The following is a 17,560-nucleotide window of genomic DNA, read 5'->3' as shown; positions in this document are numbered from 1 at the left end:
AGAAAAAAATCAAGCCATTTCTGTTCCTAACACATAGAATGACCACCTTTTTCAGTTAAGAACCTACCCTCTGGATATAAAAAATGATGGAAAGCCTCATTTATAAGCATTCCTCATCACAGACATAATCGTGCCTTATTCGATCTACTGTATGATACTTTTCTTCAGTTTTTAGCATTATTGAGCTGAGTCAAAACGTTTGAAAGCATTTAAATAAACAAAGATCTTAACACTTCTTTGCAACTTTATATAAACTTAAATACTTATATACTTAAATGCTTTGCAACTTATATAAACTTAAATTGAATTAGCTTTTAGTGAGCATCTCCTTATAAGTCACTTTTGCAGCTGGCATGTAAGCGGTTTTGATTTTTTTTTAAGACAGAGTCTTTCTTTCATAGTGTTTCCTTATTTAAAGCTACATGAAAGCAATAGTTCAAGCTAGCGGAAAATGAAAGAAGGCTCTTGCAAATTTTTAACTGAAAAAAGTTGAATGGTTCTAAGGATATATCAAACAACGCAGGCCAACTTAGCAGTATCATAAAGAAAGTGTAATACAGCCAAGCTGCATAGACAGCATAAAAAATTGAAACACCTGAGCATGAGACATATTTCAGGGAGATAAGCATACAAGCCAAATACATATACAAATCAAACTTGATATATTTGGGAAAAAATATATTAATAAAGCTTGTATAGACAAGTTTCACCATAATACCGTCTCCTCTGTTTTTAGTCTCAGTCATTTCTTTGACCCTTATAATTGCATAAAGTTAGCTATATGTTTGCAGGTTCTAAAAATAGCTCTCCTTACACATGCTCCCTGTTGTAAATTAATCTGCACATCTGATTCCTGAAAATAGGTTATTCAGATGTTCTGTCAAGAGACAGAGAAAGGGAAACTCACAGCCAAAAGCATAGATCTTTGGGTAAGATCTTTGCATATACTTATGTTTCAGCAACCTACTTTTCTTTGGACAACTGCCAATACAAGCAGCAGATAATAATTCTTACCTGTCAAGCATTCTACACCAGAGTGTTTCTTCTCAATTAACAAAGGCAATTAAGAATCATGAATATTAAAGGAAGCATTAAAACCTATATTTGCTAATTGATACTACATCAAGTGGTGAAGACAGGAGAATTAGCAACAGCCAATTTACAATCTGCATAAAAGTGCTTCACACTGTTAACTCCTTATGGTCAAGTTGAGAAGCTCGACTTTGCATGTGCCAGTTCACCTCTTCATGTTATTCAGATACCACTTCTGGTATATAATTGACAAATAACAAATACATCATTTCACAAAGGATATGCATACTGTTATATTTTGATAGCATTTGACAAAATCTCGTGAAGAATGACACCATTAGAATTGCAGCATTTCTAAACAAACAAAAGCTCTAAGGGTAACTGCTGACAGAAAAATAATGTGATAGGAAAGAAGAAAACTATTGTATGCAACTGGAAAAGGAAGAGAACAGACAAATTATTCCATTCACAAAGGAGAAAGAATGTAGTTTCCAGTACTATGTAATTTGAGAGAGACTTTTTATCTTTTGCAAATTAGGATAAAATTTGGACTGTAATTTTTTTTGTGCAAAATGTTTGGTTTTTTTTAAGATATTTGGGTTTATAGAAATATTTACTAAGATGATTCCAAATTTTGAAGGGAGAAATAACGTAGTGTTTTCCAAATAAGAAAACCAAACAACTTAATATTTTCTGAAATGGAAGAAATTCCATAATGTAATAACAATCTGAGCAAAAGGATTGATGAGTTCATATTTCCCAAGAATATAGCTGAAAAGTTGCTAACTCATTTTGATAGATATTTCTTCAAACACTAAAAGGGTTACTGGACATAGTAAATCTTCTAGTAAAATGCAGATGAATAAAACTCTAGAATGAAAATGCATATACATCCATCAAATTCAATAGCTGAACTATGACAGTTGGAGACATTAAAGTAAAATGGCTTATTATTAATGGAATTATAACTTTTAAAGTATTTGCAACTAAACTTTCAGGATGAGAAACAACCAGTACAGCCAAAGAGCATAAGTTTTCATAACTCTTCTTTACAGTGTTCAGTACAGTACTCAAAAAGAGGCTAAAGAGAAGGTAAAACTGGCGCATGCTCCTTCTTGTACTGATGTGAAACCGATGCTCAAAGCATGCTGAGAGCCTGATCCAAAAACTCCACTGAAAGGAATGGGATCCTTTCACTGAGTTTCTCGTAGTACTTTTGAACAAAAGTACCTACTCTGAAATACATGTTCCTTACAAGGGTTCTTTACTGAGGATGAATCCTGCCAATGGTGCCATTAGCCAGCTTGGCTAATAGTGGAATGAAGAAAACGAAGCAGGGAAAAAAAAATTCCTGAAAAGTATGTACAGATATTAAGTTTAACAGAAGAGTCTTCCCAGTACGTATTCTGCCTTAGCCCTTCCTAGGAATGATTAATAGATTTCAAAATCTTGCTCTAGAATTCAGGTAAAGAAAGTGGTTGTGATCCTAGATCTCTGGGCTCTTCCTGCCCGCCAGCACAAATATCCAGAGATAAGGCTGCCTTGCAGGGCTATAATCTTCTTAGCATCTCCTAACACTTCCTTAGCACAGTTGAGTATGGCACGAGGTACAACGTGGTATCCCTGCTGGTGTAGCATCATCACATACAACACCGCTGGATCTGGTCCTGCAGTATGTACAACACTGTTGTAACTCTAAGGGAGAATGAATATACAACTTACTGTTATCACGTCATGTTATCTGACATCATCTAACATCACATTAGCTCACTATCGCATTGCAACTAGCTCGTCAGAGCAGCCAACAACCTCCTTGTTTGTGTGTTTAAGTCATTTCTTCAGGAGAACATAGATGAGTCCAGGAGTGCCTGAAGCTCGGTCTCGAGGAACAAGGGATGTTTGCTCAGTGCTCAGAGCTGTTCCAGCCTCAGCAGCAGCAACTCACCCTTATCCCTCCCATCAGCAAGAAGAGCAGACCCTTTCCACTACTGCAATGAGCCCCATAGACCGTAGGGTTCCTCTTTCCCAAAAAACAAACAAACGAAATATAAGCCCCACCCCTCACCCCCAAACATCCTCTTGTCTTTTTAACGATATAAACCTGGTAAACTACATTCCCTTGCTGCGGTGTGAAGTGTCCCTGACCCCTGAGCAGGATCTAAGGATGTCAAATATGCTTGTTATTCTTTGAGAAGCTGGAGGAATTCGAAGATCCCCATAAATTGATCATCTGCCTCAATCTGTTTGGGATTTGTTCTGATCTACTTTATTATTCTGTCATTGCGCTTATTTAGGACACTCACCTACGTGAATCCCTGCACAATGCAAGTATTACTGCAATGGAGATAAACAAAAGCATTAGCACACCATGTGTAGAAAGGTCACTGGACAGCCATATGCATCTTGCTGCAAAACAGCTACTTCACACAGGGACGCAAAGGCAGGCAAATAACTCAGGCCATTCTGTGTTCAATAAGGCATTGACCATTTTTCTCCTCACCTAATCTGCATGACAAAAAGCAGGACCTTACTGGACCAGGCACCATAGGTCCAGATCCAAAGAAAGGTCAAAATCAGGAGTCAGAATGACATTCAGGTCTTTCCCCAGCTCACATGCAGGCAAAGCCTGTTTAAAATGATTATTTGAAGACTGTCATCAGTGAAACAACAGATGAGGCTAACTATGGCATCTTGCTAACCTAAAAACCTCCAGAAACCAAAGGCCTCTCAGCTGACATGGCAGGTATGCGTCCATCTTACAACTGGAATAGTAAATGACTTTTGGAAAAATCATTATCAGAACAAGCACACTCAGAGCTGAGCATGACCTGATTTCATCAAGAATAAAACAACCACTTACAGTAACTTCTTGTCCTATATTCTTAGCTCTTCTATGCCAGCTTCATCTTTTTAGAATCAAACTCTTCCAAGCTTTACTTGAATTGCACTGACTTTTGCATCAAACTCGTCCCACCAGATAGCTGTTTTATTAAACAGGAAGACAAACAGAAGGGCCCAATAACCTCCAAATCCTTTTCCTCAGCCTTTCCTGTTCTCCTGGAGGCAGCACATATTCCCTTGTGGTTTGCTGTAATATCTTGATCCTTAGCAGCCCAGTGTAATACCACACCTTTTCAGCATAACACTGCTTTAATTAGGCTTGAGAACAAAAATATCACTAATGGTCTTCCCAGAACCAAGGACTCATTCCTCTACAATGCAGCAATCTAATATCAAATGAATTTCATATGGTTGTAAGTTTAGGGAAGCTCCAGCACTGCACCACTTGTCGCCTCTTAAAACTGAATACAATAAGTTGAAACCTTCCAAATGGCTTCTCCTTCTTGGGGCTCTCAAGGCAACCTTTTGAATAGTAATGACAGGTAGTCATTTCTTGAAGGGAACACTGACATAAGAACCATGACAATATGTTTGCACTTGTCCCAGTCAAACCGTTTACTCTTCCTGGAGGAAATACTTATTCGCCTTGAAGCAATACAAAAAAGAAGAGCCACCACCACAATCCACCTAAAAAGTACCCCATGGGATATACCAAATTTCAAATCCAATTATGAAAAAATCAATCGCTCTTACACTGTTTGACAACTTGAACTTCAGAAAAACTTGCTGCACATTACTGTATATGCCTATATACCAGTGTGACTTCTCACTCCTTAGCTATGCAAGGCAGCTTTTGCAACATGTAGAACAAATGCCAATGGAAAGCAGAACGTTTGTGGAAGAAAACGAACTGCAAAACCATAGAATTAAAGAACAAGTATTTGAAGCTCTTGCTAAAAATCTAGGGAAACAACCTTGTGTGAGTAATGAAGCCTGGGATGTTGACAAAGGTCATATGGTGAGACTATAATGAAGATTCATCTACGTTAGTCAGATCTTCTCTGGCTCTACCTGTAATGGGATGCCATTATTCCCACAGGCAGAGGTAGAGTCATGTTTGTACACAAACTAATTAATGAGGAACTCTACCAAGACTTTTAGTGCAGAAACAATCATGCATGTTGACAGTTACTAATAGCAGGAGGGAATTCTCATTCATGAGGGATGAGGGCTATTCATAGCATTTAACTGTAGGCTAGTCACTTTGTAGTGAGAAATGATAATTAAAGTGTTTTTACTGATCAGAAAAAAAAAGGTAAGACATAGGGCATATTGAAATTACTTGCATTTTACAAGTATTGAAAAGTTGCTGTCTTTTCAGGGATTCTTTTTTCCCCTGACATTCATGAACGGATTCGCCTTTTATATAGAAAGCACAATCACAAATTAAGACTGAATGTGTACAATGCAAGTTTTCAGATATATAAAAATAAATACAAGAAAAACATTTCTTCTCAAAACTGAAGAAAAATAACCTCAGAAATAGGATTCAGTTTGAGATTAAAACCTTAATTGAGGTATGCACATGCAAAATAGGTGCCTAAAATCTCATGACAGTCTATGAAGATGAGCAGGTTATGAAGAACGTTGTCCCCATATAAGTAGCTAGCGCACTTGAGATGTCTCAGACAGGCTCATGGTACTGGCAGATGTGACAGAAGACCTGTCAAAGACATGCTCTTCTGCATCAGCATTTGGAAGCCAAACAGGGCAAGCTACAGTGTCTCAAATTGCTGGCAACTGAACCACGTCCCTAGCAATAGCATCTGCTGAGTTTGAAGAGAGAGAGCTGAACAGCCACAAAGGGCCTATTTTAGGGTTGCTCTCCAGACTTCCCAGCCCCTATTGACTAGTGGTGACAGCCTAAGCTGAGGCAGCTGGCGTTGTCTGTGGTGCCCTGGGATGGATCCAAGACACCTCTGCAGGTGGGCACAGGACTTGAGGGAGTCTCTCATCCTGCTGGAAAGGCAGCTGGAGGCCAGGCAGGACATCTCACAGTGCTTAAAGCAAGGCAAAATGCCTATGTTGGGGAAACTGAATCCAATCCAAGATCTTTAATGACAATGGAAGATGCACTTAAACGCTTGCCTTTAGGTGTCTTAATCTGAAGCTGAATTCCCCTGATGTAACTGTAGTCTCGACATGACTCTGTCCTGCACCCCGATCAGCTCTGGTTCTTGTGAAATGGTTTGGCCAACATTTCCAATTCAGCCAGTGAAAGCATATTCTAGAAAGGTTCATGTGCTCTTTAAATCTGTGAAGGTGCAGCACTGAACTTCTGCCACAGCTTAAGAAAGAGGCAAGTAAAGAATTAAGTAGCACTGATCTAGAAGGGACTATTTTGTCACTTCTATACCACAGTTCCCATTTGCTTACAAAAGTAAGAGGTTAATTCCTGTTCAAAGTAGTTGGGGTCGGACTTGGAGAGATGGCAGGTGATCATCACTGGGCTGTTTGTTAGGAAAGCAGTTGGGACAAACTTTACTCCAAATTAACATGCCAAAAAAAAAAAATTATTTAGCTTCAGTGATAAGCTTTCATTTTGATACAGGTTTAGCTAGTATTTGACTTAACCTGAAGACCACCGGACAAAAGCTGAAGTGCACAGTCACTGCCAGGAAATTGTTTTTGTAAGTGTTCAGTACATGTTTAATGCTCACTAGTCTCAGAAGCAAAAAGTATCCTCTTTTGTCAGCAGCTATATTAAAAGAAAATATATAAAATGATTTTTTAGAAAGTGATGCCTTTTTATAAGTGTTAAATTTAAGGTTACAGGAAGCAGTTAAAGTGCTATGTAATATTTAGGTTGATAGCCCAGAATTAACATATCAATGAACAAGCACAAATGTATCAGTAGCAAGGTCTATTATTTTTACCTTGTAATAGGGTCAAATACCTTTTAAATGTAATTATCAATTATTCTAGTACTACTTCTATACAAAAAAGCAACTGTACAGATATTAATAAATCACACATTGTCTGAGCTATGTAATAAATTATAAAATAATTAAGATGACTGAGATGCTATCTACTTACATTATTTTAAAAGCAAGTGATTATTAACTTAAGAACTGTATTGAGCAAAAATTAGTCTTCCATTTTCAAATTCAGAGATTCCTTTCAAGCTGTAAGTGAACTGTTACAATGTTACTTTGTTCTTATGCACGGCATATAGAACAAACATATATGAAAGGAAATGACTTTATTCAGTGATAATAAGTCTGCACTGTTACTGAAAATGCATCAGCACTCCTACCTTCAATTTTTTTCTTATTTTTTATTTTTAATAAGATCGTGGCAAGGATGGCTGAGGAAACTCATAACAGGATCATAGTCTTCATGAGTTATGATTGCCCCTGCAATTAGCCATAAAGACTGATTGCTTCCTTCTCATAAAACTTTATTCCATGCAACATAACAAATTAGACCACTGCACAGGTCTAGTAATGCAGATATAAAGAACTTAATAAAGACAAATAAATAGGAAAGGAAACAAGCCAGAGCATTACAGCAGACACTAGTACTGAAAAGAGGTAAATCATTATTTCTGCTTTTTAAAACAAAGGTTTAACTATTTATAAATTAAGTCACTAATAAAATTCTATCAATTACCGAGACTCTTTATTTCTATTTCTATTTCTCACAGAACTTCAAAAGGACTGGTGTTTATTTAATGGAAATCAGAATCCGGTACCTGTGGTTGTGTGTGGCATAGCTTAGCAAAAGGACAAGCATAAAGCAGAATTCCAAGTGTAATACTGACTGCATTTCTGTCCAGGAAACTAAATGTTATCCCTTTAGCATCTGGTGCAGCATAAAACCATTATAATGCAATTAGGCAGACTATGGACCAGCTGCTAAGAAAACAAAATTAAAAGATGAGGACTTTGGTAACAGAATTTTTCCAAAGCACTGCTCTTATACAATGTTTGCATTTTGCTCCGCTCAAGACACTGATCTGGGTTAAGCTCCTAAGGTTCAAGATAACACAGATCAATGATGTCTCCCCTTGCACATAAAGATTTACTGCACACAGTCACACGCTCAGTTCTCAATTCTTAACATTTGTCTTTTCTTTTCCATATCTGGAAAAATCTGCTGCAAAATTTGTCTAGAACTCAAATGTCAAAGATTTCTTTTAAAAAATAATAATTCAAAAATAGTTCAGCATCATAACAGGATTTAGCCAGAGCTATTTGATTTTCAGATCGAATTTCTCTCATAGTTTTATTCAGTCAGCCTAAACATTGATCTCTGATTCCTAAAAGCACATATTCTTTGCTCTAAGAATTTTCTTTCATCAAAAAAAAATTCCAAATGATATTTTAACAAGAAGTATTGTGCGATGTTAAAGTTATAATAGGAACTTTGTACAAAGCATCACAGACTAGTTGAGGCTGGAAGGGAAGTCTTGAGGTATCTAGTCCAACCCCTCGCTCAAAGCAAGGTCAATTAGATGAGGTTGCTCAGGGTCATGCCCCTACAGGTTCTGCAAGTTTCCGAGGACGGAGTTCCCACAGCCTGTTTAGCCACCTGACTGATTCCCCTCGTGGAGAAAATTCTTTTCATTATGTCTGATCTGAATTTCCCTTTTTGCAACTTGCATCCCTTGCCTCTTGTCCCATTGCCGTGCACCCCTAAGAAGTGCCTGGCTCCGTCTTCTCTCCAAACCTCCTACCAGATAGTTGTAGATAACATAACGTCACCCTCCCCTGAGCCTCTTCGGAAAGCTGAATAAGCCCAGCTCCTTGACTTCATGTGCTCCAGCCTCCAACCAGCCTTGGCAGCCCTGCACTGGACACATTCCAGTACATCAGCATTTACTAGCAATCCCAAAACCAGACATAGCACTCCAGATGAGATCTCAGAAGTGCTCCCTTGAGAGGAAGAGTCATGACCCTCAACCTGCTGGCTACAATCCTGCTAATGCAGCCCACTATGTGGTTGGTCTTCTGCACAGTGATGGTGCACCACAGGTTCATGCTCATGACAGTTTTGCCATGCTACCAAAACTGTATAAACTGCACTTATTTTCTCTCCTACATCTGAAAAAAAGTTCTCTTTCTCTTTACTTCTGAAGGGAAAATAAATTCTTATAGCCAAAAATATGTTCAATCTTTTTTAAAATGCTCACACTTCTTTCATAAAATACATTAGGTTATTTGACAACTGTTTTACTACAAATCACCAGAATATCTACTGTGTTGTGACAAGGTGGTGAAACTTACTACTTCTCGATACTAATTCCTCACAAGTATTTTCACAATTCCAGTGATGACAACAGGAGGTTTAACTCTTCCTAACTGCTTTTGCCATAAAGTCAAAATTGGGAACAAGTTGTATAAATCCAGCTGAGCCGGAAAATAGGTCAGAAATCTAGACAAATTCAGAAGTTGTATGACAACGAAGAGCTTGCTGAAAATTTCCTTGATTTAAATTTCAAAGGAAGTGACATAATTCCAAAACAAAATAATACAAAATATTCTCAGCTGCATTTCCTTAAATAGGTGAGAATTTAAAGGTAAATGTTCCAAGGGCAGCACTATGTCAGTATTGCAAATGCACCCCATGGTGATCTCCATGACATCCTTCAGAAAATCGTTTTGGGGATCTCTTTTCACCATAGACCTCTATTGACACGTCTAACAGCCAAATGGCAACACAATAACAAGTTTTGAATTAGTTACACAGAAAAGCTCTCCCTGAAATTGTGAATATTTCACCAGGATGATGAAATACGGCTCTAGTAAGCGGGGGAACTTACTGCTCAGAAAAATCAGCACTGTGGTCAAAAGAAAAACCACAAAAATAAAGCAACTTGATATGTCTGCTAAGTCTTCAATCCTCTACTAGATCTGAGCAAGCTGACTCCAGGAAGATTTAGTTTTCCCTCTCCAGAGGAAGCATAAAGTAATTCATTTTCTTCTCATCACTAACATGAAATTTAATCTCCGTTTCTGGGCATTTCCCAGGACCTGAGGAGTGCTAAGTTTTGCTGCAGGTGCAAAAGCCAGGAGGGTCTGGCTGAGTCTAGGGGATTTTTGCGCAGCTCTGGGTCTGCAAGGTCTACGCTTGCCTGGCTACCGTCCTCACCAGCCCTTCTGGCAGGCTGAGCCTATCTCAAATGGGGATCAGACCTTTGGGGTGTCCTCACTCAGCTCTGCACTGCAGCAGACCTCCCTGCCTGCACGGGGAGCACACAGGCATGCAAGGGGACAAGAGAAACCAGCAGGACTGCAGCCTGACGCAGATCTCCAGCAAGCATATCCCAAGAAGGAGCCTTGAGCTTGAGATAGGTCTAGGCTCAGGAAAAAGCACACGTCAATCACAGCACAAGTTGTGGGACTAAGCAAAGATCATACCTGAACGAGAAATGAATTAGAGATATATTTTTAATGAAGTTATGAACCTAGGAGAGCCAATAAATACATGCCATCTGAAGGCAATTTAATCCAGATTGCATGCTCTTAGCATTATCTGAATCATTTAGCATAAGAATTGCAAAGACAGATACTCTGCAAATCATGCTGAGCAGGGCTAAGAGCTTCTGTATCCAACCACCAGTAATTACAAATTCTTCCTTTCTACAGGTGACATATACAGTAATCATGCCAAATAAATAAATGTGTAGCCTCTTCCCAATATATGTGTGCGCTCCTTTAGTTTACTCTAGGTCACAAGTAATTTTGTGAGGGAGCAGTTTGGTTAATCCCGATCATTTAGGAATGTCTCAGGACATCCTTAGATTAAATAATGCTAACAGTCATGTACCTTGATCTCTTCATTGACGTATATGTATCTTCTTGTTATTTGGCTTCAGGCTGGAAAGCATGTCTTCAATAAAAAAAAAATTTAGCTGATATTTTAGAGATTAACCCAGAAACCTGCCTCTAAACATAGTTGCTGTGACCTAACATTACCTTCTCAGAAGAAAATCCTGAATGAATAAAGAGGCTTTACATTTGTGTTCTGAAAATCAACAGTTTTTGCTGGACCAAGGTGAGAGGAAAAAAAAAAAAAAAGAAAAAGGTTTTTCATGAAGAATAGGGTACTGCTAGACTCTGTCCCGAGGTAATTTAACAAGAGATCTTCCACAGCTGTGGTTCTTAGCAATGCCAGAAGAATACATCTCAAAAATAATGCTACAGTGCAATTACAAAAAAAACTTCAAATGTACCGTTATATTAAAGATAAGCTATGCCTTCATTCAAAGCTATGCATGGCCACCCAGTTTTCCCTCATATGCCTTTTTCTTACTATACTAATTTTTTCTCAGGAAGATTTAGATAGAGTTTATCAAAGTTAATGAACAAAATGAAAATAAATTCATAAAAAACTTAACAATAGCCTCAGCAAACAAATCAGTGAATACTATATGCTTGAGGTAGTTAGCAGAAGTTTCACAGCTAGCTTTCCCAGGTACCATCCTGGGAAACCGTACACTCATTTTATATATTTTAGCCAAGTTTTCAAGGCCTATCCTAACCTTATCAGTTTATCTGAACCAGGATTCTCAAATGGCAATTCTTTTTCAATCTATATGTTATATTATTCATAATGTTTGTGTTTCCTGCTAGCACCTAGGCTGCTTGGTGTCTACTAGGCACTGTTGTTCTAGGCAATATCAAACACATAAAAAGAATAGCTTCTGCCTGAAGCATTTATATTTTCAATAATGTATAAAACAGAACTTATGCTTTTCTTCACTACAATGGGTATGAAACTGGCACTATGGCAACTTGCCCTGAACATAGACAGTTATCTCTGTCAAAAAAGTCAAAGAAGATATTGCTTTTATTTTTAAATTTCTTGGCCTTTCTTTCCATAACGTGGAAGTAGTTAGACAAAAAATTCTCCAATTATTTATTTTGATTGACTTTACTCTCTTCTTTACTGCAAGAAAATTGCCTACTCACCTTCTCCCCTCTATCCCCCTCGAAAAATCTTCCTCCAAAGCAAGGAAACAATGATACTTCCCTAATTCTGTCAGAGAGATTAAATTTTATCCACTGGAAAACAAATATTTCAGAAAGCCTCTTTCTTTCTCTTGACCCAAAGTAAAGTCTTCAAAACAATCCATTGTCAGCTTTAGTCTCTGTTTTGTTTAATAGGACCATAAAAGTACACTCTTGTCCTCTTTTTATAAAGATGAAAGTCTTAAATACATTTTTGCACACACAGAGGATTTGCAGTGAGGAAAAAAAGTACTGAGAATCAGCCTTGACTGTCTCTATTACTTTTTAATGACAAAATGATAGCCTGACCTTTTTATTATAACCTTTGAAAGACTAGTTCAGTAACAACACATTATCCTTCCACCTAAGTTTTGCACTGAGTGCACCTGCATTTATGACCTGACTATTTGAACTGATGACTTTAACATGCAGTGTAATCTTTACTTGAAAATTGAATTTCATGAGATGGACATCCTATTCTTGTGGATGGAGAATATATTGCAACAGACAAGATGTTTTCCTCTGAAACTGCCTGCATCCATCATCACTACATTTAGCTAGGCATACAAAATTAATTAGTAAACAAACTGAAGTGTAAAACCTCTTAGAATGCTTACAGTGAATTCCCTTTCTTTTCGTAGGAAAAATTGTTCCTGCAATGAGTATAAGAAGGGATACTTTTCATCTACCACAAGAGAAGTGGTCGGTGGACACATCAGCTACCTGACAAAAACAGGAATGAAATGTGAGTAAAGCTGAATAATACACTTAAAAAGTGCATGTGTATAACATAAATAGTGATTGTTTAAGATGGGCTTAATAATACTTAATTGGTGTACAAGTTTTCAGAATTTTTTCATTCTTTTAAGAATACAGTAAGTAGAAACATCTGTATTACTCTTTTTAATTCCCTCACAGGGCTATTTATATTTAAGATTTTTACTTTGTTCAGTTCTATATACATACTCTTAAGCACATCCACATACATCATGTCTTTGCAAAGGATTGGTAGACATTTTGGTCACAATCTAATATTACCCTTAATCACACTGCTTTCCAACATCCAACGGCTTACAAATGGCTTAACTCTATTAAAAAAAAAAAAAAAGTCCTCCTGTCTAATAAGTGCTACATGAAGAAATTTTTCCATATGCAATACTGAGTAGTGCACAACAGCCAATGTAAACTGATGAAACTCAGAGTCCATGTGTCTGCCTTTCTTCTTGGTGAACGCTCACATAAACATGAAATTAGGCCAGAGAATGTTGCTACTGCAGTAGAAACAAAATCAGGAAACCAAGCTGACAAGCGACACAGAGAGTAGGTTACAAGGTAGGAAGTAGTTGAAGTAAGATTACTAAAAATGCAATCCTCCTAGGAAATACATTCCACCATTTTTAAGACATTTCAAACAATCAGCTGTGGGTTTCTGTAGATTTCCCAGACTGACTTCAGCTGACCCTCTCTCACACACAGAATGCCAGGAACTGACGTCCCTTTAGGGATTCCTCTGATGAAGTCTTGTTAATTTCAATGCGCTTGCCAAAGTACATTTAATTTTCCATAGGTTTAAGAAACTATATGTAGCTATGAGAGCTGTTCAGTTTGGCAACATTCTTTAAAAAGTAGGTATTTCCTATATCTACTTGTATAGTCATCTTTTAACCGGACGACAACACTTTGAAGTTATTCATACAAAGGATGAAATAAATGTATCCGGGCTTTCTTGCTGATTTAATCCAAGCACCTAAATTAGGAGGCTAATCTGGTACGGCACAGGCAATGGAGGAAACAACATATCAATGTCATTTTTTTGCTTGGAATCAACTTCTGAAACAGCCTGTTGCTCTCTTGTCTATAATTTAAGGCGAGCATGCCTTGCCTGATACCTTAGCAGGTTACATTACATAGCTCTAGTTAAGCAAAGCAAATACCTGTTCCCCCCAGTATTTCTATGATTTTTTTCTTATTGTACCCTTACAGCACAATTTACATTCAACAATCAATAAGCAATTACTTTTTATTTGAACAGCACAAACTCTTTGTTTAGGAAGGAACCCAATCCTTCCATCGGGAAGAGCCCAATCAACACCCATTCAAGTACATGGAAAAAATTTCCAATTTCTTATATTTTTAATTTTCCTTTTGGATGTTTATAACTGGCTGCATACCCAGAATTCCAAAAGGAGAGTGAATAACTGTGTTAACTGAGTAAATGACAGCTACAAGAATGTTTCTGTGGGAAAAAAATTTCCCCCTGCAATCCCCAAAATATCCACATACGTAAGACTTCTTAAACTATCAATTTTACCGGTCTTCAATAAATAGTGCCTAGTTGCCTGTTGTTTTTGCAGAGCAGTCGCACTAACTTTGATCTATTTCTGTTCAAGCTACATAGAGAAATGACTGAAACCATGATAATGTGCAATATTGATCTAGTAATAGTAGTGGATTTTACAGCAAGATATATATCTTATTTTTATTATCTAAAAATAGGGGCTATGCAGACAGGGTGTTCTGGAAAGTAGCAGAGAACATGGAATGCTCTCACTGTTAAAAGCTGGATGATTTTTATGGTATTTATAAGCCTCTGATTCAATTTGTTGTTTGCTTGTTTGATATATCACTCCTCACAAAATAAGACCTACACGGAAGTAATATAATCATGTTATTTTGAGCTGCAAAATAGTCTAATTTTGTTTCCAAATATAAATAGTCTTATGAAGTGAAAAGATTTGTTCCATTTATGAGCTGCTTTTTGAAGCACTTAAGATGCTACAGTCAAATCTGAAAGTTAATATCACAGAGAAGGACATAAGCTCATCTACCCCAGATGAGATTGCGTTCTACTACTCAGATTTCTCTAATGTATCGTGGTCAATGAACAAGAAGATCAACTTTATTGTTCTAACTGCATATTTTATGAACTGTGACAAGTTTGTTATAACTCATTTGCTCTAAACTTTTCTTCTGAGATTGCACAAGCACCAAGAGATAAACTCAGCAATGTCAACAAGCTCGGTGGCATAGTTCAAGCTGTGAAGGTTCAATAAATAGGTCCGTAAACATTGCAAATCAACACAGCTTTTGATGAAATGTCAAGCAAGACAGAGCTTAGCTATATTCAGCTCAGCTTGAACTCATAAACCATTAACCGGCCTCTGTAGTTTCCAGAGAAATGTATCTTATGAATAAAGCACAAATGTTGAAATTGAAGTAAAAACATTTTTTCCCTTAAAACAGAATATTAACAAAAGCCATTTAATAATGGGAAGTGGTGTTTTAGCCACTCCAGTAAAAAACAGAATTATGAAAACAGACAATATCACAACACAACATATCCTTGTGATAGAGCAACCATCATTTTATACCTCCAAGGTGGCAAAGGATGAGAAAAATAGAAGGAGAAAATAAAATTAATTTTGAAAAGTCCTAAAGATACTTCAGCTTTTAATCACTAAAAAAATTTTTGCTTTTGTCCTGCATGAGGGATTAAAATATTGCTTGTTTCAGAGAAAACACATATTCTCTCTCTCTCTCTCGTTAGGAGGAAGGATATTTGAGAATTGTAAACGTGTTATAATGCAGAAGTTAGCATACATTTTTTTTCAGTGAAGCACTGTATTCCATATATGCAGTCAAATATTCTCTCACGATTTGTTTCCAAATGTCTTGAGAGATATGAAGTTACTTTAGCTACTTTTCAAAATCAATCCTCTGCAGACAAGTCCATGCAATTACCTTACACTGAATGCAAGGTTGTTTTCGCCTGCTGGCCCAGTTTTCAAGCTATTTCTATATAATAAGTTGAGAAATTCATTTGACCACATCCAAATTTGTTTGCCGTGAACTTTACCTCTTTCTGCTGTCTTTAAAATGAGGAACTCATTTAGTAAAATAACTAAACCCTTTTTGATCAGACAGCATCTATTAACTGTATTTGTGCAAACGCTTAGTATCCTCATTCGGAAATACTACGCCATCCCTTCTCACGGAAAACAATCTGTTTAACCTAATCAAAGACACACTGTATGAACAAGTTAGGATTTTTTTCCCCTTTGGTATTAGCACCCTGTTGATATTCTCAGTCAATCAGTTTTGAAAAAAAAGATTAAAAACAAAAAAACCCAAAAAGTTATGCAAGTCACAGATACTGGACAAAACTGTGCTCACTGCACGGCCACTGCACTCCCAGAAGCCCGATTTCCCCTCAACTTCGGAGCGCTTGCAGAGCAACTTCGACCCAGCCCTCTCTTTGCAGACACACAGCACAGTAGCAAGCCAAAGCTATCCCAAGAGGCATTAAGCTGACCTACATGCTATCTCTAGGGCTATATTGTTACGGGCTGTTCTTTTGAATATTGGTCGCATTCATTTACCGCTTTTACTCACCAGATGACTCACCAGACATTTTGAATACTGCGGTGTCTTGCCACCTTCACAGGGAAGCTTTTTGTCGATTTCCCCGTGGGTACTTCTCTCTAACACGTTCTTCTAAGTACAAAAAACCTGGAGGGAGACTCATTGCCAAGCGCAGGTAATGCAGGCACATTATCTCTCTCCAGCTTTGCAGACACACACACAAAAGAGCATCATCTTTTCGGAAGGCGACAGGCGTATTACGTCCAATTTTGTTTTCTTAACCAACAGCGGAGGGACTCTCCGAGGGTACGCACCCAGCGTAGGCTGCAAACCCTCCCTTTTCACAGCAATGGTTTCTCCCTACACAGTCTCAATCTACCTGATTATGTTCTCTCCTAATCAGTAATCTTAGTGTCCCCAGCAGTAGCGGACCTCCTGCTTCACAGAGGATTTCTGCAAAGCAGGCTGCAGCAGCAAAGCAAGAGCGCTCCGGAGGAAGCAGGGCAAAGGAATAACATTTTGGAAACACTTGTGTTTCTGTCTGCGTCTTGTTTAAACATTGTAATACTGCGTACGGCTGGACGCATGTGTGTGAGAGAGAGATTATTCCTCCTGCTCTTACAATCCCTTTGAAAGAGGCTTAAAGTCCCTGGGAAAAAAAATGCTACCTGCTTCATAAAATAGCAACTACTTTTCAATTCAGTCTTATTTCTGTGTTTTTTTTTTTTTTTTCCCCTAAAACCTGTTTACATCTCTTTGGGTATTATAGCATATTTCCATTTGTAATACGTTTTTCCCTAACTTTAATAAGCAAACAGAAGAGAAGAATGTGATTCCCTCCCCCTCCTTTTCTACTTTTTAAACTAAAAGAGGGGAAGGATAGGTTGAATGCATATTACTATAACTAACTTTAACATCATCTGCTGTAACAAACTTCACCAGCATGCTTGCTCTAAGCCTGATAGGTTTTTTTTTTTTTTAATAACAGTAAGGGGAGAGGGAACACCTTCTTTCCTCTATTTTTTTTTATCCTTTTATTCTGATTAACCTGATTATTATATTATTAACTGTTACTCCTCCACACAGCTTCAAATCCAGCTTTAAAGACTGTATCAAAATCAATTCAAGGCTCTTTTAGTAGCTAACAGTCTGGTTTTAAAAACATTTTTCCAGTAAAAGCACTGGGCAAAGCATTGATTTGGGAAAGATTTATGCTAGTGTTTCAGTGGGGCTGTAGAGTGTATGGTCTGGCTAGGCACAGTGCGGCATAAAACCATGACAGCAAAGAGGCAAAAGATGTGGAGACAGTA

General features: G+C 37.6%; 1 protein-coding gene across 10 annotated transcripts in view; it reads right to left on the bottom strand.

Moving 5' to 3' along the window:
• DMD (dystrophin) overlaps positions 1–17,560 on the bottom strand; it is a 1,217,172-nt gene that overhangs the window by 1,079,479 nt on the left and 120,133 nt on the right. For 2 of the 10 annotated variants that reach the window (XM_068917044.1, XM_068917059.1), the window contains exon 1: positions 16,293–16,622. The exons of 7 other annotated variants lie outside the window; for them this stretch is intronic. In XM_068917044.1, coding sequence (XP_068773145.1) covers positions 16,293–16,299 — 7 coding nt within the window. In that variant the 5' untranslated portion in view covers positions 16,300–16,622. Of the gene's footprint in view, positions 1–16,280; positions 16,623–17,560 lie in introns of those variants that run through there. One more of the 10 variants, XM_068917037.1, reaches the window with a different exon arrangement.

Source organism: Struthio camelus, chromosome 1 (genome assembly GCF_040807025.1).
Source record: "Struthio camelus isolate bStrCam1 chromosome 1, bStrCam1.hap1, whole genome shotgun sequence".
NCBI lineage: Eukaryota > Metazoa > Chordata > Aves > Struthioniformes > Struthionidae > Struthio > Struthio camelus.
Note: the sequence above shows the minus strand (reverse complement) of the source record. Positions and strands in the feature narration are given on the sequence as shown.